The sequence below is a fragment of the Marmota marmota genome, unplaced genomic scaffold (genome assembly GCF_001458135.2).
Source record: "Marmota marmota marmota unplaced genomic scaffold, marMar, whole genome shotgun sequence".
NCBI lineage: Eukaryota > Metazoa > Chordata > Mammalia > Rodentia > Sciuridae > Marmota > Marmota marmota.
Window position 1 is genome coordinate 13,196,564 of NW_026000057.1, and position 24,704 is coordinate 13,221,267.

At 35.4% G+C, this 24,704-nt stretch overlaps 1 protein-coding gene across 10 annotated transcripts in view; it reads right to left on the reverse strand.

Annotated features, from left to right (window-relative positions):
• Positions 1-24,704, reverse strand: part of Asic5 (acid sensing ion channel subunit family member 5) — a 41,944-nt gene that overhangs the window by 8,911 nt on the left and 8,329 nt on the right. For 4 of the 10 annotated variants that reach the window (XM_048813560.1, XM_048813555.1, XM_015484508.2 and 1 more), the window contains exons 2-10: positions 21,782-21,932; positions 20,707-20,816; positions 17,904-18,210; positions 11,397-11,634; positions 9,984-10,109; positions 7,770-7,919; positions 6,296-6,443; positions 3,448-3,504; positions 1,047-1,215 (exon numbers count right to left, since the gene is read on the reverse strand). In XM_048813560.1, the coding sequence (XP_048669517.1) occupies positions 1,047-1,215; positions 3,448-3,504; positions 6,296-6,443; positions 7,770-7,919; positions 9,984-10,109; positions 11,397-11,634; positions 17,904-18,210; positions 20,707-20,816; positions 21,782-21,834 (1,358 nt within the window). In that variant the 5' untranslated portion in view covers positions 21,835-21,932. Of the gene's footprint in view, positions 1-1,046; positions 1,216-3,447; positions 3,505-6,295; positions 6,444-7,769; positions 7,920-9,983; positions 10,110-11,396; positions 11,635-17,903; positions 18,211-20,706; positions 20,817-21,781; positions 21,972-24,704 lie in introns of all 10 variants that reach the window. The other 6 variants (XM_015484506.2, XM_048813553.1, XM_048813558.1 and 3 more) reach the window with 6 other exon arrangements.

Below are 24,704 nucleotides of genomic sequence, written 5' to 3' on the forward strand. Positions count from 1 at the left end.
AATCATACCCTAAGAGCCCTATCTTGATACAAATACATTTTTCTTTCTGATTTGTAAAGATAATTTTATTGTCTACTTACATGGTTGAACTTTTAAATTTTAATTAAAATAAATTCCAAGGTAAAGCTGAATCAAAACATGCTTTCAAAAGTTAGTTACTTGACTGTGCAAATACAAATCAAGTTTAAATTAGTTAATATTAAATTATTTTAATAGATAAAATTATAAATACCAATATGCAATTGTCATTGTTTCAGGTCTAGGACTAAAAAATATAAATGAGAAACAAAGAAAAATGTTAAGTTTACTCCCTTGTTTAAAAGAATAAGCAAGAAATCCATAAGACATTTCATTTATAATTTCTAAGAGCAACATGGTATAACTGGAGAATTTAATATTCAGTTAACCAGGGAAACTGCAATCTGGTATCTTTGTGAAAAAGACCTGTGGATAAGTTTTCAAGCATAATTGCTTTCTGTGCAATTGACTATCTTGATAGGTCAATTACTTGAATTAGAGTGTACTTTAATTTCCTCTGTTGTGCAATGACAATAGTAATTTCTGTTCCAATTTACCTTACACAGTTCTTAGGAGACTCAAACTATAAAATATAAAGTTAGGAAATTTTCATATTTTTAGGCATCAAAATGATATTAGTTAGCATTCTTATTTCCCCAGTTGGGACGATGAAAGTGTGATCTTGTACCTCCTAAATGACGTCAACAAGCAGAGCCCTTGTCCTGGGACATGATTTCATGATTTGATAGAGCTAAAGGCACCAGGAGAGGGCAGAAGATTGAGAAGTTCCTGGGTCCGGGGCAATAACAGACTGAGCAAATGCTTTCAGCAAATATCAGTTGATTTTCACACAATTAAAGTAAGGAGATGAAAGACATGATCTTGCCTACTGATAAATTTCTATGCTGTCATTGTTAATTCAATTATGTAAGCCACTCCCTCCCTTGATTGATCAGCATTTTATTTTCTGAAACTTGAAGTTTTCAATGAAGATAAAAATGAGTGATTTATGAGACTAATAAGATTACCTGATATAATCGTGGCTTTGATTCAACTTCTTGGAAAGATATTTTAAAGCTTTTTGACTTGGAAAAGATGAATAAGAAATGGTAGCAGGGTATTCAGTTTCTTCACAAGAAACAGGGCAGCTAGAATTGTGGGTTCCCATCGTACATAATCCCTTAAATTCAATGTGGTCTGAAATGCAAATCAGGACAGGATATTAGGGAAGAATACTTCACAATGGGGAGAACAGAACTTTTAAAATAAATAATGTAAAAATGTTTCTATATGTTTCTATATATAAAGTATATATATACATATATATGTTTATATATGTATACACACGATTATTTATATAGGTGTGTTTGTATACACACACATATATAAAAGTGTGTGTGTGTATCCCCAATACTGGGGATTGGACCCAGGACCTTATGCAAGCCTGCTCTACCACAGAGCAGTCCAATGTTACCCCAGTCCAATGTTAATTTTACTTTTAATTTTTAAAAAAATATCAGATATTGTCACTATTTTCTTAACAAATGGTGTTTATATTTCACTGTTAATGCAGCAAAGAAGACAGGATACAAAGAGTTGCTAACTTTGAATTCATTGAGTCACTGGAAACTTCATTAGAAATAAAGTCTTTTCAGCAAATGTCTGGGTATATTTCCATAAAATATCACCTATTTGCACAAGAGAGGGATGAGAAGTTTTTTTTTTTTTTTTTTTAATGTGTGTGTGTGTGACATTGTATTACTTTGAGAGGAATTTTCAAATATAATCAGAAAGCCAATGACTTGGGTTTAAACTGAATTCATCTTGTTTCAACAAAATGAATTCATCTTGTTTCAATACATAATGGTGTGAAACAGTGTTGCCGGTGTTTGGAGTGCTATTTCTGTGGACCAGTAACTTTTCAATCAGCCACTAGATTCTCTTCTGTCCTTCTTTAGTTCCACCAAGCCATGAATGCACGTGTGTCTGGGGGGAGGGAAGGGGTCTCTGGAGGAGGTGTTTCCTTTGCACCACCTCCCAGAGCCCATTCTCACTGCTCCTCACCCTGTCTCTACTCAGACTCACCTTTTTCTCTTGGTTTTAATGCAGAAAACCTTTGTTTTTGTGAACCTGTTGTTCACCAAAACCCCTTTATCAGGGGCCACCTTTGGGCTTTTTTTCCATTCTCTAACACTGATACTCCTTTGGTGTGTAACTTTGCATACATCCTCTTATTCTTTAAGATTATTAGTAAAATCATCACTCTTTGCCTACACTCACATACACTCACACTGTCACTATGTTTGTTTACACACTCACACATGCGCACACATACCCTTACACTCTTTCACTCATGCTCACATACACTAATATATTCTTATACACTCATACTCTCCCCCCCCCTCTCTCTCTCACACACACACACACACACACACACACACTCCCTACACATTTGTGACCCTGTCATCCCACAACAATCCCTGAAGAAATGCTTACAGGGAGTAACAACACCCCACCACCACCACCAGCTCTCCTTCCAGCCTCCAACAGGGATGGGAAATTGGAAGAAATTTGGCAACATAATTTGAACTCTTTGCACATTTAGCTTGTGGGCTATAGAAAAATATAAGATCCTTTCTACTCATACTGATATATTGAAATGTTTTACAGTTATTTAAAAGAAGCTGTTAAGTCTATTCCTGCTGTCCGAGAGATATTTCCATAATGCATTAGAAAACCACCTTTCATAAAGTGTATGTATTAGGATTCCATTTAGTAAACAACCAATGATTTAAGGTCATAAATATGAATCTATATATCTGGAGAAAGTTATGGAGGAACCCATAAGAATGTTAACATTGGTTCAAAATTAAGACAGGTATGTAAGAAAAATAAAAGGCTATTTAGGAAGAAGCTGTTCCCAATAAATAAAGTGTGTGCAGTTATGATTTCATTTATGTAAAAATTTCATATGTAATATGAACATATAATAAAATTAATAAATGAAAGAATAATTCTCAGAATAATTCCTGAAGGGATAGAGCTTCTATTGATTTTTACATAATTTATTTTCTATTTGGTAATATTTAAACTATTCACAAAAATATTTTACTTATGTAAAAAAGTAAGTCTATTTTATTATTTTAAAAGAACAAAAATTGAAAAACGACATGAAGATTTAAAAATAAAAGCCAGAACACTGGTACTGTTACTTGGCTTCTGTGTATATTTCAGTGACATATTTCTTGGAATCAGAGGGGTTTTGTTTGGTTTGTCTATGTTTATGTAAATTGTTTAAGAATGTTAAAAATTCCCTGCTATTGTCTATTTTCTGTTTTATTTTTGGGCTATCCAAACTATGATTTGAGGTCTTATTTTACTCTAAGTAACATTAATATAAATCCTGAAAACAAAAATTAAGCCACTTACCAAGCATAGGAGAAACACAGTTGTAGTATTTTTGTAGGTCACATTCTATCCCATTTCCTTAAAAACAAGTAATATATATTTACTTTTATTTTATTGATTGATTGATTGATTGACTGACTGGTGGCAATTGAACCCAGGACCTCATGCCCTACCACTAAGCTACACCTCCAGGCCTAGAACTTTGCATTTTATAAAATAAAGCAGCCTAATGCAAAAATACATTTCATACCCACATCCCTCCAATCATCCACCGATTCCATCCATGCATATGGATATTTATGTAATGTGAGTATGAAAAAAATGTTAGGATCCAATGAAAGTTAAAGTTGAGAGGAAAATAGTTTTTTTTATTATTTCTTTCCATTTGTCTAGACAATTCTAAAACCTTTAAGTGGGAATAATATTTTTAAATAATTAAAAATTTTTAAATTTTTAAATTAAATAATTTAAAATTGATAATATTTAAATAATAATTTAAAATTGCTTTCAGAGTTATCATCTCTCTTGGTCCTTCATCACACACACAAACACACACACACACACACAACTTGCTTGATGGTCCTTTTAGGGGTAGGATGGAGGCAGAAAAGTACCAATATTTGTTAAGCACCTTTTGTGGATCGTGAGACAAATAACAAAATCAATATACATTCAAACTGAGTTTTATCCCTGGGATGATTCTAAATCCTTAGACTTTGAACTTTAATATTTCTCTATTGCTATAACCCATGTGGTCTCTAAGGTTAGCCAGAGTGTTTATTCAATAATCCTGAAAATCAGGATATTGTCCGCTTAGAATTTGTGAACAATTTGTGAAATGCTTGCCTCACTACAAGAAAGTGTTCTTTGTGAAGGAACTGCCAGAAATGAAAAACAGAATATTTGCCTCTGACATTGTCAGTAAAAAACCTGATTTTTCCAGATTGTTCCTTAATTTTCACAATAATATTTCTTCCATGATAAGAGACAATGGAATTTTGGAAACAATTCATATCTCAGGGAATCTGGAACAGCCAAATGTCACAAAACTTGCGTTTCTCAGTCATATTTAAATATAACAAGCCAAGCAAGGTGGTGCATGCTGGTAATCCCAGTGGCTCAGGAGGGAGACAGTAGGATCACAAATTCAAAGCCAGCCTCAGCAAAAGTAAGGCACTAAGCGACTCAGTGAGAACTTGTCTCTAATAAAATACAAAATAGGGCTGGGGAGGTGGCTCATTGGTTGATGTACCCCTGAGTTTAATTCTTGGTACCCAAGAAATAAATAAATAAACAAACAAATAAATAAAACCAATATAATACTATAAGCTAATCAGTTTCCCACCTTACAATGGAATACTGAGATGTATGTATTAGAGGCAGCAGTATAAAAGATACATAATTTCAGATTTTCTACCTGTCTGATTTGGGGTTGCGCTTCTTCAAATTATTAACGGTGTTACTTTAGCTAATTCACTTTATAAGTCTCAGTTTTCTCTTCTGTAAGTATAGGGAGGGATATGTGAGGCTTTAACCAAATCACATGATAGTCCTGTAAACACTTCATGCATCCTGAGGTTCACACAGATGCCATGCTCTGTATTTTATGCAGCATCTTTCCTAGTTGCTGATTCTTATTAATTATTCAGTTTGTATTTTGTAAAACATAATAAATTTTAAAATATTGGGAATTCTCCGGGAATCCCCAGGAGAACTCCAAAGTAGCGTGAGAACTGCAAAGTAGCGGCCGAGGCAGATAGTAATGCCTCGCCTGTCAATCAATACTATTGGCAAACTGCCAGGGGCCATTCCGACTGGGCTGTGGCTCTCAGCAAAATATAAACATCATGCAGCATGAACCAATTCAGACTTATCTCCACTAACGTTTCCAATATAATTGGGAACGGCATATCAGAGCCAGAGACAGAAGTTTTATAAAGTGTCAGTTTTTTGGAGGAGCAGGGGATGTGGGTGGTGTTCAGAGATAAGTCATCTAGATTCTAGAAAGAAGGAAGGAGATGATGATTTGAAGTCCCTGGAAAAGTTTGCCAGTTACATAGTCGTGTTATAAGAGGCAGCATTATTATAAGTCTTTGTGTATGTGTGTGAGAAGAAGAGAGGGGGAGAGAGGGAGAGGAAGCAAAGAGTGCATAATGGCAAACTGGTATAGCCAAACAGGTCTTGCCCCACTCCAGCCCCCATCTCCATGAGGAAGGTGAAGAAAACTGAATGAAAATGCCCAGCATTTATCTAGACTCCATTCTATTCCGTGTCAGCCACTTTTAAAACCACTTACATGCTTTTTCCGTCTTTGAGACAACCCTATAAGGTGGAAAAACCTTCTCCCCATTTTATAAGCATAGAGAGGTTACATGACTTGGTCAAGATCACCTAGATCAGAAATTGTGAGGCTGAGATGCCTCACAATTGGATTTGATTCATAACCATCCTGCTCTCCTGCCCTCTTCAAGGCCTGCCTCATATCCCTGATCCTGGAAATGTCTCCAATTGTATGCAAAGGAGGTTTGAAGCTACCTTCACGCTCACAAAGAAATCTCCAGGGTCAAAAACTCTACATACATGAGTTTATTTTTCTTTCAAATTATGAAAACCTTTATGTGGTTGTTTTAAATATTTGAGAGCATCCAATTTTAACCTTTGGAATAAGAATATAGGACCCATCCTGATAACACAATTTTCTTTTCCCTAAATCTCTGCAATGACTCCAGGATTTCAAATTTATCAGTTGAGATTACATTTGGCAAGTGAATGATTTTCCAGAATGGAAAACAATTTAATTACATGTTGATTTCCTAAGGATCAAATTAAGCAAATATAATTGAGTGTGGGAGGGTCACTGTTTATTTACCTGGAAGCAGGAAAGGCAAACATCCACATCGCTTTTCTATGAGCTGGGCTTTGCATTCCTTCAAACAACCATAAGTGCTGTAGTGACGAAAATTCTGGAGCTTGATGTTAGGCTTGCATTCTCCCCAAGGGTATTCTTGGTGAACTGTCTTAAGATCAAAATTAAGACCTGATGCAGCAGGAGATTTATCTCAGTCATTCTACCCATTTTCCATTAGAGAGACAGCAGACACTAATTTTGTTTTTGGTGGGACAGGGTAGTACCAGGGATTGAACCTGAACCCAGGGGCTCTTAAACACCAAGCCACATCCTCAGCCCTTTTAATTTTAAGATGGGATTGTACTAAATTGCTTAGGTCCTTCCAATTTTGCGGAGGCTGGCTTTGAACTTTCAGTCCTCCTATCTCAACCTCCAGAGCCTCTGTGATTACAGACATGCACCATGGTACCAGGCCAGACACTTTTAAAATTTTCTCTCAGAGCTCCATGATGTTTTTAAATGTAGTACATTTGCCTGTTTTTTATACCCAATTAACCTGAATGTCCCTGAAGATTTTTAGTGGTCTTTCATTGACATTTTTCTCAAATGCCAATCTATAATATCAGCAGACTAATCATTCAAAAAAGGACACATACAAGGAAAAAAAAAACTCATTTATGTAAATATTATATTAGCATATAGATAAGCCCAACCACAAAACCAAAATCGCAAACAAAAAAGCTTTTATTGAGCACCAATTATATGCCAGCCAATAAAGCTAGTATTTTCTTTGTGTTACTTCACTTAACTTCATATACTTATGAAAGGGAAGTATTACCCTCCTCAACTGCAAAAGAGAAGAGATGAAAAACTCATAAATATAATTAAGGAAATAAATGACTGTAAGTGGCTGGAAAATGGAAACCTGGCGGACCAGCCCCAACTCCAAGATTGCCTGAACTTGTCTCTTTTATTTTCTCCTTCCCACATAGTTCCAATGAGAACACACAGTTCAGCACAGCAGCTTAGGTCTATCCTCATTTTTTTTTTTTTTTTTTTTTTTGGAACATGGGTAGGTGGATCCCGGGATTGAACTCAGAGGCACTTGACCACTAAGCCACATGCCCAGTACTATTTTGTATTTTATTTAGAGACAGGGTCTTACTGAGTGGCTTAGCACTTTGCTTTTGCTGAGGCTGGCTTTGAACTCGCCTCCAGAGCAGCTGGGATTACAGGAGTGTGCCACTAGTTCCTGACTATCCTCATTCTTAATTTCTAATGAAGCTCAGTCACCTTGGTTTGGATAGGCTTCCCAACTTTCTCTATGTTGTATAGGTAGATTCATTGCTTTTACTGTATATTTGTCTCCAGATAGAGGAAAAGAACTTAATTAAAACTTTGGAATTTCCCACCATGGTGTAAAAGCATAAAGAAAAGGATTTCTAGTGAAAAAGTACTCTTTACAAAATTAATTCATTCTCCATCCCATCTTTACCTTCAGCTGGCGGATTGTTACCCGGGTGTGCATTCCCACGGGAGAGTACAACCCTAGGCCAACAAACTGTGGCTCCTTCTTGGGTGAGTGAATAACAAAGATGATCCCAGCATCAGCAAAACCCAGGCCTGGGGAGTCAGTAAACTCCTCCTGAAATGAAAATGCAGGTTTCCTCAAATTGCAGAGTAATTAAATCAGTTCTACACAGCTTGAGTTTCATCAAATCTCATGATGGTATTGGACTTACGTAAAATCAATTGTTTCATATTCCAATTCAATCTTTTATATAAAAGGTATGAAAATTAAATGGCTATGACATACTTTCCATGTTTGAATCACAACTCTCGACCTCTGCATTTTTCTACTTTTCACCCTACATGGAAGCTGGGACCCTGGTCATGGCTAATAATCTGATTTCCTCTGCTCCTCTCCTTCCCAGCTGCCATTTCATTGCTTTCTCTGGCTGTTCTCTTTGATTCACGTGTTTTAGAGAATCTTTTGTCACTTGTTTTGGTATTAAAATCCCTGTCCTTATTCAAAATTCAAATTTATTTTTCCCATGTTAGTGAAGGTTGACCCTGATTCTGTAACACTAGTGTTATTTTGATATAAAATTTCGGCCCCATAAAGAAATTTAAGATGATATTTTCAGTGACTTTGTCATTAGTTATACTTTTAGGCTGTACGTAGTACCAAGAATAAAGTTGAGGATAAGATGATTTTTTTTCAGTGGGAATAACTGCTTATGTAATTACTTTAATAAACAAGCTTAATATTTTATTTACAACACAGAATGCTATATCTCCTGGGGCTGTTATAACCCTCTAAAAAGCAGTTAAGTGGCAAGTCTGGAAAAATATCTCAATGCTGATTGATTACTTATGCAGCATTGCATTGAAGATGTATATTTTATTTGGATTATGAAATTATGTAAGAAATTTAGGTTGTAAAATTTGTAATTAATATTTGAACTGACCACAGGGCTAATATTTGAATGACATGAAAATATTGATCAAATATATATATATATATATATATATATATATATATATGAAATATATGTATAGGAAGGGGCATTGTAGTGTGCAGTGTTGTATTTGGACATAAATAAAAATATCTTTAATTGGATACAAAAGGTGAGTACAAGTATCTTAACAGAAATTCCTTAAAAGTAGCCAATGGAGGCTGAGGCAAAAAGTTCAAAGCCAGCCACAGAAACTCAGTGAATACCTAAGCAATTAAGGGAGACCCTGTCTCAAAATAAAATTAAAAAAATAAAAAGGTCTAGGGATGTTGATCAGTGTTTACACAGCCCTGGATTCAATTCCCCATACCAAAAGTAAATACATACATACATACATACATACATACATAAACAAAATAGCCAATGACTTCCTTTATGTCAATTAGGAGATTATATAATTTGGTGGGATTCAAGAGACCAGGCTTATTTGTCATCTTTGCCATTAATTGATTGCATAATTCTGAATTTCTAACCTATAAGTATTTTATAATCCTCGTTTATAAATCTACAGAGTAGAAAACCTCTACATGTGTAATAGTGGAAGAGGTTCGCAAGACACAAAATGAGAATCAACCATGAACTGGAGCTATACCAGGCACTCTTGAAGACATCACCACTGCATTTCTCAGGAGTCTCAACACCTGCCTCTGAGGTCTAGATTCATAAAATGTCTTAGTCCAACTATAACTTTCCAAAACTAGACTTGAGCAAAGTCCAGTCTATAATATATGTATAGCAATTATTTTCTCATCAATTTTTCCAGATTCAGATTCTATGATTTATCAAATGTGAATATATGGTTCCTCTCTAAAATACACTTCATGAAAATCTTAACCAAAATTATTTCTTAAATGCATAGAGTCATCTTAAATTAACTCTATACTTTGCAACTTAGAAATCTCTGGTTTCCTTATTTTGTGGCAAGAAGAATTCTTGGAGTTACATTAACAGAGATAAGTAGGACAACTAAAACTCTTGAGATTCTACCTCAAAATTAGGACGATTTAATCTCTAAGTCAATTATTACATAGAACTCAGAGGACACTAGGCTGAACTGATAAAAACAGAAATAATGTCCAACTGTTAAGAGATATTTGACAGGGTAAAATATTAAAAAAAAACACACACAAAAAAAAACATGTGTCCCCTATTTGTTTGGAATCCTGGCTAGATTGAAGAAAATTCAATACCTGATTGACATCGAAGAGCAGGCTTAAGCCTCTTCCAGAGACACTCACTTTTTTCCATCCTTGGATATTTTCACCATGATTAAAAGTAAAGCAATTTCCATATTCAGTGAATACATGTTTAAAGTCCTCCAATATAAAAATGAACCAAATAAAACACAATCAGTTGGGTATTTTCATCACTCCTAAGGTTTAAATTGCCATACCTTTTTTTTTTTTTTTTTAAATCATGATGTCTAAACAATACAGAAATACTAGATAGAATATTCTGGTGACTTATGTGTGTATTCATTAATAATTTTTATTTCTCTTTAATATATACTTGTGAATTTGCATGTTATTCCTTAAATGAGACATTTTTACATAAAATTAACATGTTTTTATGAAATTACTAAGAAATTGCTTCTTTTTATTACCTACCTTATTACCAAGGCTTCTGGAAACATGCTTTTGCTGGTGAAGAACAGCTTTGATAATCCACACTTGAGGAATCACCTGTCCTTCATTCATATGTTTATGGGGGAGGTGTCGATCACATTATCTACCCCTTGACCTCCTCCAGCCACCACAGAGGCATGCGTGTGATATAAGCTGAGCTGATCTCAGTACCTGACCCTGACCCTGTGGCTTTGGTGATTGGTTCATGAATTTATGTGTCCTTATAAGAGCTAATCAGTCTTCCATAGGATTACTGCATTGAAAACTGGAGCTCTAGCCTATCATAATGAAAGTCAAGGGTTCCCTTTAGCCATTTTGGCTCTATGGAGGGAGAACTCATACAGAAAGAAGCCAACCTGTGTTAGGAGACAGAAACAATGATAGAAAGTACAGGATAACCTTGTAGTCCCTTTATGTACCATTTTTGAACCTATTTCCTCCTCTAGGAGTACCCAATTAAACCAGTTTATTCCTTGTACTTTTCAGCTTACGAGAATTGGGTTTCTGTAATATGCCACTGAAAAACTCATTTCTGGTACAAAATTTCCTGGTGGTGAGTTGAAATATATTGGTAAGTAAAAAGCAAGATAGAAAAACCTCCTTAAGAAGAATATAGGATAAATCTTGTCAATTTCTTCATCTCTGACAGCCATCTCTCAGGCATTTCTATTTGTCTACTGTATGCTACCAAAAGGTTAAGGAATTGTACCCCAGAACTATGAATTTGTGAAGTTTACTTAGACTCCTTTAACACAGACTTCAGAATTGGCTGTGGAGAAAAAATATGGGACCAAGTTGCCTTCAAATCTCTTTATTAGCGGACTCCAGATATTCTACTTTTTATCTTAAATATAGATTAATTTCATAGATGATAACAGAATTACATGTGTTATGAGCAAGTAAACTTTATCTCAATGTAAAACAGTACCAAAAAGCAGCTTATTATATTCATCATATGATAAACTATCAAATCATTACCTTTGGGCCACATGGTATCCCAAAAAATTCACATGCCAGCAAAGTGCTATTGTTGAGATAAAAACCATTATTCTTGATAAAATCTGTGACACTGAAGTTTTGGTGACTTTCAATAAAATCAATAGCCTCTTTAAAACCAGTAGAATTGGCACCAATTTCCTGATGATGGAGAACTTTGGATACAGTATGCCATAAGAAAACAATGATTCCAAATTTGGCTACAGCAGCTGTTTGGAACCTATTAGTAGGAATAAGGCAACCATTAGAAAAATAAAGACTTGGAACAATCTAGAAGACAGAAACCAAACATCTGGACTCTATTAATTTCTTCATATCTTCTACATTCTTTCACATTTGCAAGATATTCAGGTCAATTGTTCTTTAACACACTGTACAAGTTATCTTGTATTTAAGTATATAATTTTAATCCCCTGAAATACCTCTCACACCTTTTTCTGAATGAATCCTAATGGATCTTAGACCTAATTCTTTCTTCCTTCAAAGGCAGAGTTGAGAAAGTAGGACAAATATTCAAAGCCATATTTCTTGGGTTCAAATCCCAGCTCTGCTATATTCATATCTTAGTTCTACATCTGCTTAGCTGAGCTGTCACTATAACTCTGAGCATTCCCTTCCTTGTATGTGTGTGGCTACATTCTGAAGTGCATTATAGGGCAGGAACCCCAAAACATGATAGCTTAGCTACCAACTCAACTTGCTGGAATGGAGCAGCAGCCAGATGGCAATTCTTCCAGTCCTGTATGCTCCCCTTCAACCACATCAAATGCTGAGTCAGGTGAGACAGTGCAACTTGATGAAGGTGCCAACTTCTCTTGAGTCACTCAGGCCATGAAGATTGGCAGTGGTGAACAATAGGCACATAATTCCATTTACTCTTTATTTTCTCCACTTCACATCCATTTTTCTTTCTGCCCAGGGCAGGCCCAGCATCAGAAACAGGAGCAACAGATTTACAAAGGCTACTTAACCAGGCCTACAACTGTGTAGGGCTTAACCCCCATTGTAAATTCTTTATTCTATGTCACTCCTAGCAGTGCTGTTTCTTCTTTGAGTTCTGGTTGTTACTGCTACTTAATGGTATCACTTAGCAAATTTCTTCATTTTTTACCACTTCATTTTCTCAACTGTAAAATTGATACATGTTAATATAACCTACCTCAATGCGTTATAAAATTAATTATTTTTCTTAAAGCCTTTAGACAGGTGCCTGGAATATAATAAATGTTAGGTAAATATTCATTAAATAAATGTCTCATTATTGTCAAAGTGTCCTCTTGGCAATCAAAGCAGAAATGATCTACTTAATCCAACCACCATATTACCTTAAAATACTCTAGTTTTGCTAAGCAAATTCTGCCTTATAGTTACAAAGAGTTCTTTATTTGCATGCCTTATGTTTCTTTCAAAATATAATTGAGAATTTTATGGATATTATATATTTTGACCTTGAACAGATTTTTGTCTCTTCCAACTGATAAAAACCCTAGAACAGAATATGTTGTCCACTCCTAGCAAGTTTACAGGGTCAAGTGGTCTCTGGTTTGTGTGTCATTCAAGGATCTCCTTTATTTTCTACATTAGTTTTTTTTTTTTCTTTCTTTTTTTAAAGTAGTATTGCATGTATTTTCAACTGGTACATGAAAATTATACATTTTAATGGAGTAACATGATGTTTCAACACTCGTATATTTCTGTAATGTTTAAATCAGGCTAAAAATAACTATCTCCTCAAACATTTGTTATTTCTTTATGGAGAAAACATTCAAAACCTTTCTTCTCTCATTTTCAAATACTACATTATTGTTATCTACAGTCACCTTCTGGTGCAACAGCACACCATAACTTCTTCTTCCTAAGCGTAACTTAGTACCCACTGGTCAACCATTCCTCATCCCTCCTTCCCCCATGCTCTCCCCAGAATCTGGTAACTACTCTCAATCTTCATGAGATCACTTTAAAAAATTCTCCATGTAAGTAAGATCATGGGATAGTTTTCTTTCTGTGCCTGGATTATTTCACTTAACATGATTTCTGTTTCAGTCCACACTGTAACACATGCCAGAACTTCATTCTTTTTGTGGCTGAGCATTTCATGGTGTCCATGCCTCACATTTGACTTATCCTTTCATCAACTGGTGGGCATGTAAGTCATTCCCATCTCTTGGCCATAGTGAGTAGTGCTACAATAAACTTCAGGATTTTTTATATCTCTTCAACATACTGATTTCATTTCACTAGGGAAAATACCCAGTAGTTGGATTGCTGGATCAGATGGTAGATCTGTTTTCAATATATTGAAGAAATTCCACACTGCTTTCCATATGGCTGTATTAATTCACATTCCCACCGATAGTGGACAAGGATCCCTTTTTCTCCATATCCTCACCAGCATGTATCATCTTTTGTATTTTTGTTAGTATCAGTTCTTGCTAGAATGAGTTGATATCTCATTATGGTTATATCTTATATTTTATTTTCATTTTCCTTTATATTATCTTTTGTACATACATAAGTTTTCTTTCTAATATAAGCCACGATTAATTCTTTCCTGGTCAAGAGAGGGTATCCACAAAACAGAAAAAAGAAAAAGAGAGAGAAGAAAACAAAACCCTACACCAACATTATATTTCAGAGATTAGAAGCTATTTTCATGATAAGCACCTAATTTGTGCCTTATATAACCAGCTCTGGTTCTCATAAAGCCAGTCCACATCTTAAAAAACTGTAAATAACCTCCTCTGCCTTCCTCAGTAGCCTATATCATGGTGGAATTTTTTCTAACTTAGCATAGTTAGTAATCTTACTTTTCATGGTTGAAAGTATTTCTGGGGATCTTTTCAGGAATCAAGTTTAGATTAGCAATAGATTTGAGAGAAAAGTGCAGGGCTAACTCTGTATTGAGGGATGGGCCACTAAGATACTTCAAGTTCCTAACTCTGAATGACTGACAGGGTGCCAGGGATCTGTTCCAAAGCTCTGCAACTTTGGAATCTTGCATAGGCTAAGAGGCAGTCCTCCCTCGCATCAAGTTCAATAGATTCTTGTCAAAACCATTATGCAGAGAAATGAGGGAATTACCACATTTGTGGGAGGTGTAAGTGCAATAGGTAAAACTGTTGAAAGAGATGTCATTTAAAAAATGTCCTTTTAAAATATTTCTATTATATTAATAATGGTGAACTAATAACTAGACTAGATTTGTTCTTCTTATGTAAACTAATGGTTCTAAATGCACTTCCCCAAATTATGTGATCCAAAAGCAAAATTTCATCTGATATGAAAATTGATGCCTGACTCAGACTTTCATTGAGCCCTGCCAAGCCAGGTTCAGGTGTATCATGTATTAACAAGAAATTTATATTTTACAGAAAATTTTGTGGAGTGAAAAATAGGGAAGAATATCTGTTCTTTAGATTCCTTTTTGAACCAATTTCAGCATCTTATCAATTCTTTCATTAACTGACAAAATCTTTGACACATTTATTTTATATTTGTATCAGAGGTATGATTTTACTTTTGTTAAAACTCCTTTAATATGCATACCCACACATTTTTTCATTCACACAGATTTGAACCCACGAAAATAGCCCACAGATTGTAAAAATACAGTGACAGAAGTTATTTGTTCTAAAACAATGGATTAATTTATACCAGAACTCACTCCATCTGCCTTTTTCTCTTATTTTAATAGAAGAAAATATATTTCAGAAATTTTAACTAAATATAATGGAAATTTATTGTGAATTTTGTGGCAAAGATATTTTAGTGGAAATTTTTGACACAGAGGTATTTGAAAGGGCATGGAATATTTCAACTTCTGGAATTTATTGTGAAGTATGATTTTAATGAATGTTTGACAAATGCATCTTTATGAGTTTGTTTTCCTATTTTAATAGGCACTGCTTTACATGAACGAAACATTTCAAAATTAAAGTAGTATTCATTAATAAACTGTTACTGGCTTTGGCACAGTAGCACATGATTATAATCTTAGTGATTCAGGAGCTAAGGCAGGAGGATTGTTAGAAAGTATTAGTGCATTGTTTCCCTTATTTTTGTTTTATATTATTTATTTTCATTTAAAAATTTTTATTGCAATAAAGGTATATAGAACATTGTCATCACTTGTTTGCATGACTATTAAAATGATTTTGTCATGTAGGGGAGGATAGGATTAGAAAATAATCTATTGAATAGCCTTTGGTGCTTATAGTGAAAAATAAACCCTCTTGTTCTAGGGTTTATTTTAATCTGTGTTCCTAATTTACCTGTGTAGCTATCTGCCTCTGTTGGGTGCCCAAGTAGTTGTTAGGATCTACTCGTTTCAAGCTTTGCTGTTTTTACCAATACCCTGGGCATAAATTTCTCCAGAGTCTGATCTGATTAAATTTGCAGGGGTACTTTTTGGGACCAGGCTTTGAGAGTTATTCTGACTTTAGATGGGCTCTTCTTTTCTAGATTATCACTGATACATTATGATTTAGCTTGTTGCTCTCATGAAGCTATCAGGTTCCTCTTAATTTCTTACCACCAAAATATATATTGTTTTTAATATTTATTTATTTTTGCCACACTGGGGATTGAACCCAGAGGGGTGTTACCAAGGAGCTCCATCACTAACCCTTTTTATTTTGAGCCAGGGTCTCCCTAATTTGCAGAGGCTGCCCTCGAACTTGTGATCCTCCCGCCTCAGTCTTCTTGGTTGCTGGGGTTTCAAGTAAGCCCTAGCACTCCTGGCTATACTGGTTTTTAAGTGTGCCCTTAGACTTGAACCTCATCAAACTCAGTTACAAAATCCATTCCCTTAGGGAGAGCTTTGAAGTTCTCTCTACCTTTGGCCTGCTTCTCCTTCCAGGAAAAATATTTAGAAGTTCTGTGTTGGGTAGTGACTTGTGGTCTTCTGACCTTGCCTCTCCTCTTCTGACCTCCACAAAAGCAGGCTTGGGTGAGAGTGAGGGAGAGTATTCTCCTACTCTTCCTCATATAATCTCACTGTGTATATGGGAATCACACAGAGGAAGAGTGTAAGTTGTTGCAATTGGGAATTTACTCTCTACAAAGCTGAATTGGATGAGTCATATTGGCAGCCTGAACCTCCCGGGGGGGAACACTGTGGCCTGTGGCTAGGAGCTGAGGGGAACTGAGGCCCTGTCTTCTCAATGAAACCCAGCTGGAGTATATTTTCTGTCATTCTGAGATAAAAAGGGGGAAGAAAACAGGTGTGTGGTTCCAGTTCTGAAGATCCTGTTTTTACCCAGATAGCATATGTTCCTGAATAAATATTTCCAAATACTTTAAATGTTGCTTTTAAAAGTAGTTTTCACTAGTAGGTCATGGTTGTTTCCCTAGAGAGAATCTGGAACCCTCACATAGTACTTCTGGAAGTGATATCTACGTTTGCTTTCAAACAAGGGTTGCTGCAAACAAACTTTGTTAGAGCACATTTAAAACAGGTGGTGAGTACTGAAAGTCTTTTTCTTGGGAGAGGATTGATCTACCTTTGATACACCTTAAGTTCTCAAGATACTAAGTCACACAATCATGCTGTATCACATACTAGAAAATTGAGCACCTCTCCTGGAATTACCCCCCCCAAAATAAAACAATATGAAGTACATATCACCTCCTCTGCTATAATGGCAAGTATGTAAAGCAGATGATTTGTAACTTGACACACTGAAAAAACTGAAGCTAAGAAGATTAAGGGACTTCTTCATGGTCAAACAGCTGATAAGTGGGGGTTCTTAAGGAGCTCCTCTGCCTACCCAGGCAAAAATCCTATTTGTAATCTTTTAAGTTTCACCACAGGCAGCTACAGGGCTGCAGGCCTCACAGGGGAAACTTCCCTTTTCTCAGCAGACTTGGTGCAGTCAATGAACTGTAGCTTTCTGCAGTGAGCTACAGTGGAGGACTCAAGAAAGAAAGCAGAGTGTAAAGTCAAGGGTCATGCTCTTGTAAGCTCAGGCCCCTGTGCAACTCCCCGGGAGCTGGTCCTGTGTCTGCTACATTGACTATGTCATCAGATGTACAAGAGAACTTTTCATATTTCCATGCCTGTCACCTCTCTCAGTCCTTCCTCATCTCCACCTAGCATCTTCTAGTCCTCCTTACACCTAGACTTCCATACCCCAGGCAGTAACTGCCCCTCTGTTCTCTGTGCGTTCATGCAGTCATCATTTTTGCATCATGATGACTCATATTCCCCTTTTTATGACAAAAATTGTTAAGTGCAGGAATCAAGACTTTTGCATCTTTTAAACCATGAGGCTTGCTACATACTAACATATAATTGTGGAGGAAGGAAAGCAATAAGAAAAATAAGTGAAAGAAGATAATAAGTTTCTTTACTTCCCTAAACGCGTGCTTTTATGTATAGTTAAAGAATTTCCTTGGATTTACATATGGGGAATACTGCATAAGAAAACTGTCAGAGTTATATTAGCAAAATTATAAGGACCAATTATTATTAAAAAAAATAATTTTTACCTGTTCAAATTACAGAATGTCACAGACGGGAACTCAATTTTTTCCACATATTGAACCTCAATAGATGTCGTGGTCGGCCATGTGAAATAGTTGATCAAGCGACTGTAGATCTGCCACACCACTAGTGAGACGGAGCCCAACACCACCACCAACCAGATCACCTTGCGAATTCTGCTTCGGTTCCGAACAATATTATGCACCCCGTGAAACGAAGTGGAGATGGCAAAGTCATGGTCAAACTTCTTTCGGTCAGTGGCAGATGGCAGTGGTTTCTTTGAAAGGTAAAGCTTTATCTTTCCTAAGAGTCCTTAAGATTTTGCCCAAAATATAATTAAACAAAAAAGTCATGAGTTAGGAAACCTTAATGCTATCTGTGAAAAACACAAGTGACAAGTGGTTGATCAAGCTATTCTTTTTATTCCTTGTCATTATTTTTTTCCTTTTTATTATTCTATGTCCTGTTCATTGGGTGATTTATTCAAAAGTCAAGAAGTCTAGTGTCAGGTCTAATGAAAATATGCTAATGCTATTCAAAGAATACCCAATGTTAAAGCAAAGATGTTAATAACATTATTGTTACCTGCAGCTTCAAAATCAATCCATCTTGAATTGGTTGCTTACAATAAATGATAATCTTTTTAAAAATTAGGGTGAATTTTTAAAATAGTGTTTTTCCCTAGTGAATCTCAAGATCCTTTAGATGTCATGAAAAAAATCAGGCTCATTCTGATTTTGAGAATAAGTGAGGCTCTAAACAGTCACTTCTTCAATTAATCTTTGTCCAACAATGTCGTAATTTATGGTGATTGCAACTTCCATATTTTGTAAGATTTGGTAAAGAACTATTTTATTTCTTTCTTCGTTATTTAGTGTTTTAAATTAAAATTGCATCATTTGTTATGTAATCTATTTTCTATCTTTTTAGAAAGTGAATTCATCCATTCAGCGCTATCAAAAATTAATCAAATATTTTTATTGACATAAGTTGGAAGGGACTACTGAGGTTTGCATTAAGATATTTTTGACAATATGTAACATTCAGAATTTTCTTTTGGTTTAATTTGTTTTTGCATTTCAGTAGAAGATGAAAAGACACTGTTGGCTGGGAGAAGAGTGCTATTTAATTAAGAGGATGATATGGCTTTTGCAATGGGAAGTTCTGGCTTCTGACAGAGGCCTCACCTCTCACAACCTGCATGACCTCAGCTGAGTTTCTTAACCTCATGTCTCTTCTATCAAATGGCAGCAATTGCATCGACCTCATGACTTTGTTGTATTAACTGAAGTATACTTGGAGATGGCTGGCACATTACCTAGACCGTGATCAGTACTCAGTAGTATTTGATAATTTTATTCTACTAGTTTAGTAGTAATGCAGTAAAAGCTAAAATATCCTGGGTTTTGGAATCCACCCAAAATTCTCACGTAAAAATTGATTTTTAATTGTCACAAGATGCTCACAATATGTTTAACTTTTGTATAATTTGTTTCAAAAATATTATTTTAGTCAACCATTTACTGTTAATTTACTTCCCAAAGGTTGCAATTAATAGCATTTAATAAACTAAACTTTTTGTACAGTTATGGGATATGTAAATATACATAAAAAAATAATTATCAACATTTTCTAATAGTGATACATTTCATTTGGACATGAACTGTCTAGTGATTGGACACTTGTAAATTATTTTATTATAATTTTAAAGATATTATGCACTAAGCAGGAAAATTTGTATTAATATCATTAGCTTGAAGTTGTACTTAAATCTTATAATAATACCTGTAAAATATTATATAGTAATATTATATATTACAAATATATAATATTTTTGGTATCAAATTAGGCAATCTATATAAAATATATGACAGAGTCCCATGGAAAAATTGGCAGTGTGAAAAAAGTCATTGTCATTACTAATTAGAAAGGTAAATCTAATTATGATCTTTGTGTTATTTAGTCATCAATTACAATGAAGAACTCATTCTGATAAAAAGTCAACTCAGTCTCTAGGCAACTAGCATTCTTCTTAATATAGGGATTAAAGTTACGAGAAGAGGAAAAGTAGTCTAATAACCAGTAACTGGTCAAGCAAAGTATAGCTGTTGGTAAACATTGTCTTGGAAAGGCAAAGTTTTATTTGTAGTAATGTTTAATTTTTATTTTTAGTTTCAAGTTTGCTTTTAAAAATCAGCTCATTGAATAAAGATCTACTCCTTAACCATTGAGTTAGCCTTACTGAAGTGTTCTCAGCTATTGACTAGGGATTTAGTAAAGGTTTTTGCAAAACTTTTATTTTAGAAGAATAGTGAAGAAATATGGTGATGTATGCCTTTCAGGAAGATCAGAATTGGTTAAATAAATTGCCCACCAGTCCACAAAGCAGAATCTTCCTCTCCTGACTGAAGTATGTCCTGTGTAAGTATTTCAGGTAGGTTTGGCATAGAACATTGATCACCACAGAATCATTTTAAGGAACATCACACAAATTATTCTGGATTTAAAGTGAAACTTGCAGCACATGACAAATAGAGACCAAAAGAAAGAAACAAAACCAAGTTCTAACATATAATAATATTTTAAAACTAATTTTGAGTTTCTCAATACAAATTTGAGTTTCTTAATAAAAAAAAGTGAGTAAAACTCTATTATTTATTTTCAAAAATTCATATTACTTACATTATGTTCACATAATATTGAAAATCAAATTTCCTACATGGATTAAAAAATCCTTTTCCCTTTGCTTATTTCTAGCCTTTAGGAATGAAAATTGAAACTGTTCAGAAGATTTTACTCTTTGCCTACCTTTCTCAGCATATCCTTTTGATTTCTCCATCTGCTCCATTTGTGATTTCGGTAAGCAGGAGTCCTCAGGGTGTATCAAATTTTCATTATGACAATATTCATTTTGTGGCCTTTATATAAAATACAGAGGTTGAGGTTGTAAAATGTGGGGGCAATTTAAATATTTGTGTTGCTATGTTGTGCCTCATAAAGCACATAATCTACAAACCAAAAATGTTGACTGAATCAGCTCTGGGACTTTATGAACTGATGAGAAGCTATCATAGAGTGAAAATTTTAAAAATTAACATTAGGAAATCATTTTCTCATAAGTAAAGGAATAATCCCTGTCAAATGTCTACATTAATAGTGGCCTCTAACCAGGCAGGTACTTAAGTGGCCAATCTGGAAATCTCCTCAGTTTCTATATCTATCTCTATCTTTATACAACTGTGAATCAAAATCCGGTGGGATAAAAAAGAAAGAAAAAAAATGTGTTCTGGGAAAAGTATCTTTCCCTGGACATTTCTTTCTTAGTATCAGATGAAGCTATTTGTAACAGAAGTAGTTGCCAATGGCTGGGAAAAAGACCAGGAAACATTGCCTCTGGAAGAAATGAATACAGAGAGCATACAAATTTAACTAAACATGTTAATTCTTTTTTTCGTATTAATCATTTTGAGTTTTTTATATTAATCCTTTTGAGAATTTTAGAATTTTATATTAAGTAATAAATTATGTATAAATGGTGCCATCTGTTGACGCATGTCAGGAACTGCATGCACCTCTACTTGCATCTTGTTGCATTAACATGATAATATAAAGATCTAACTCTTATTGATATGGTTACATATATTTTACATATATTTGGAAATTTCATAATTCCAAGTGTTACACATTGAAAATTATCCTTACATGCAGGCAAACTAAGCTGAAGTGGAGGGACTTCCTCAACTCTCTAAGAATTCAGGAATGGGGTCTATCTCGTAATATATGAGTTTCTCCTTGAAATATTTCTCCTTTGAGTTCAAGCTATAAATCTTGACATAAAACCTTAGAATTTGGGTACTCCTTAAAGGAACAACAAGCAACTCACCTCCCCATCCTCTCTTCCTTGCTTTGTCTGTCTTCCTTTATCCTTCCCACCATCTTTCCCCAGCATAGGTGGAGTCCTTATGATGCATGAAGTTATATGCTGGTATGCTCAGTAGGCCTCATTGTCAACTGGTTATCTGCCATTTGACCTTCTGGGGAAGAGTGATTAGTTGCTCTAAGTTTGGAGATTGCTGGTAGGAAATAAGACAAGTCCATAAAGGGCCAGCCAGGCTAGAGATACAGAAACAAAGAGATAGGAGGCAGCTGGGGCTCCCAAGGAGGAAAACCACCACAGAGCCTCCCCAAAACTGCACCCTATACACTTTGTCATTTAACCAAAGCTCAGGCAGAAGTGTGATTGGCTAAAACTTCATTGACTCTTTTCACTTCTTTATTCTTGGCCCAAATTGTCAACACTTTCTCACAGTTCCTTTATGCAAAAGGGAGAAAAAAGTGAGAAAGGTAGAAAAAAAGGCAGGCCACCCAGGTCTCCCCACTTCCTGCCTATCCTTTGCTAGAAAAAAAAAAGTAAAAGAAAACAAGCTACTTCTTAATTTTACTTGTTCAAACGTGTTCCTCTCATGTATGATGTTTAAAAATAATAAAAGCATTTGCTCCTAATCACAGTGATCCAATGATAACTTTCCATCTCTCTTTTACTTTAGAGTGAACTTTCCAAAACTGTTTCCTTTTCTTCTTCTGTCTCTAGTTTTAAAATCACTTCATCCCAGAAGACCAAAACGGAGGAGTGGAGAAGGTCGCTTTCCTGGCTGCTCTGTGATGTGAAACCAAGAAAGCAGACAGGCAGGTTTGCAGCAAGGTGAGAAGGGGGGAGTTCCCTGGGAACTAATTCTGGACATTCCGATCAGACTAGATCAGACTAGAGTTTGGATATAACAAAATAAAGAGAAATCCCCAGATGTGATTCCCCACCCCGCAACGCACAAGCAAAAATAGTGGAAGAATAAATCAATGAAAGGAATCTGCATATCTTGGAGTCCTGAGGCACATCTTGGGTATGGAGAGATCAGAGATCAAAGACACTGCTGGACTAACCTGGAAGCTGTGCTGCACAATGTCCTGATGTGGGAAAGAGGCTGAATCTCTCCAGGCTGCCAGGGAGGATGGAAGAAGGGACCATTTTGAAGCAGGGGCCAGCAGCTCTGGGACATGATTTCCCTGCATCTGAGCATGGCCCAAAATATAGGCCTGGTAAACCCATACTACACAACATAAAATGAACCTAAGTGACCAGGAGAAAGTCAAAAGTGGAGAGAGGTTTACACATGGGAATACAGGCTTGAGTGTTGAGCCACAACGCAAAGAAAAGACCACCAACTCCAATTTTAAATCAAATTAAAGCAAGCTTGTATTGTGTACATAAAAGCTGACCAGCAACTGTCTCTCCCAAAGCTGGGCTAGACATTAGCAGCCCAGCCTCTAGGTAAAAAGTTTTATAGCACAAAGAGTTACAAAGAGGGGTGTCTTGGGAACTTACAGCTAACAGGATTTTTCCAAGCATAATACAAAGGCAGATAGCAGGTTAATAATCTACATGGCTTAACATTTCAAGGTAGGGAGTAAATTGAGATTTTAACATCAGAATTTGTGAAGCGCTGCTGAGGTTTTAGGGAAGGTTGTTATCTGGTTAAGGAGAGCCAGAATTTTATGAGGGGCCACTAAGTTTTTAGCGAGGGTTGTTATATGGTCAAGGAGAGCCAGGCACAGATGAGTTCAGAACACAGGCAGGAATTCCAAACAAGTTCAGAAATCTCAGTAATTTATAGTAAAACAGAAATCAACTTTGCTTGACTTTGTGACATGATGGCTCCCAATCTTAGAATGGAATTAGGCTGGGTTCATCACAAGGAAATCTACCCTTCCAGACTGGCCACTTGAAGGACTGGATAGGAGAGACCCTGGGCTGAAACTCTAAAGGGCAGGGGAGGAATCAATTGATTTTGGAGACTAAACCTGAGACCAGAAAACAGGGTCCACGAGTGACTTGGGGGAACAAAGATTAGCTCCTTCACCCCATGAGTGAAACCCAGGGGAACTTCCTAGAGGGCAGTCTCCCACCATGAACCAGCAGGGCCAGGGAGTGAGCTGACTTAAAATTTCAGAGCAATTGCCATTCAACAAAGAATGATAAATATTTATGCTCCAAATAATAGATATCTGCAAATATCAAACAGATCTCAATTTCGAGAATCAAATTGATCATAACACGTTAATACTGGATGACTTTAACATACCTCTCTCACACTGAGTATGTCCTCCAAACAGAAACTAAAAAAAGAAGTTGTAAAACTAAAAAAAAAAATACAATTGATAATTTAGACTTAACTTATATAAAATATTTTATCAATGATGAAATAGACTTTTTTCTCAGCAGCACATGGATCCTTCTCTAAAATAGACCATATGTTAGGCCACAAAACAACTCTCAGCAAATGCAAAAAAAATAAAGACAATACCTTGCATTCTATCAGATCATAATGAAATGAAATTAGAAGTGAATGATAAAAAAAAATAGAAGCTACTCTAACACCTGGAGACTAAATAATATACTATTGAATGACCAGTGGATATCTGAAGAAATCAGGAATGATTTAAAAATTAAAAAAAATACTTAGAGGTAAATGAAAATAACAACAAAATATATCAAAATCTCTGGGACACTATGAAGGTAGTTCTAAGAAGAAAGTTCATTGTATTGAGCTCATTCATGAAAACAATAGACAACAAATAAATAACCTAACTTTGCATCTCAAAGCCCTAAAATAAGGAGAAGAAACCAACACCCAAAGCACTAGAAGACAGGAAGTAATTAAAATTAGAGCTGAAATAATTAAAATTAAACCAAAAACAATTCAAAAAAAAATCAATAATACAAAAAGTTTATTCTTTGAAAAAATAAGTAA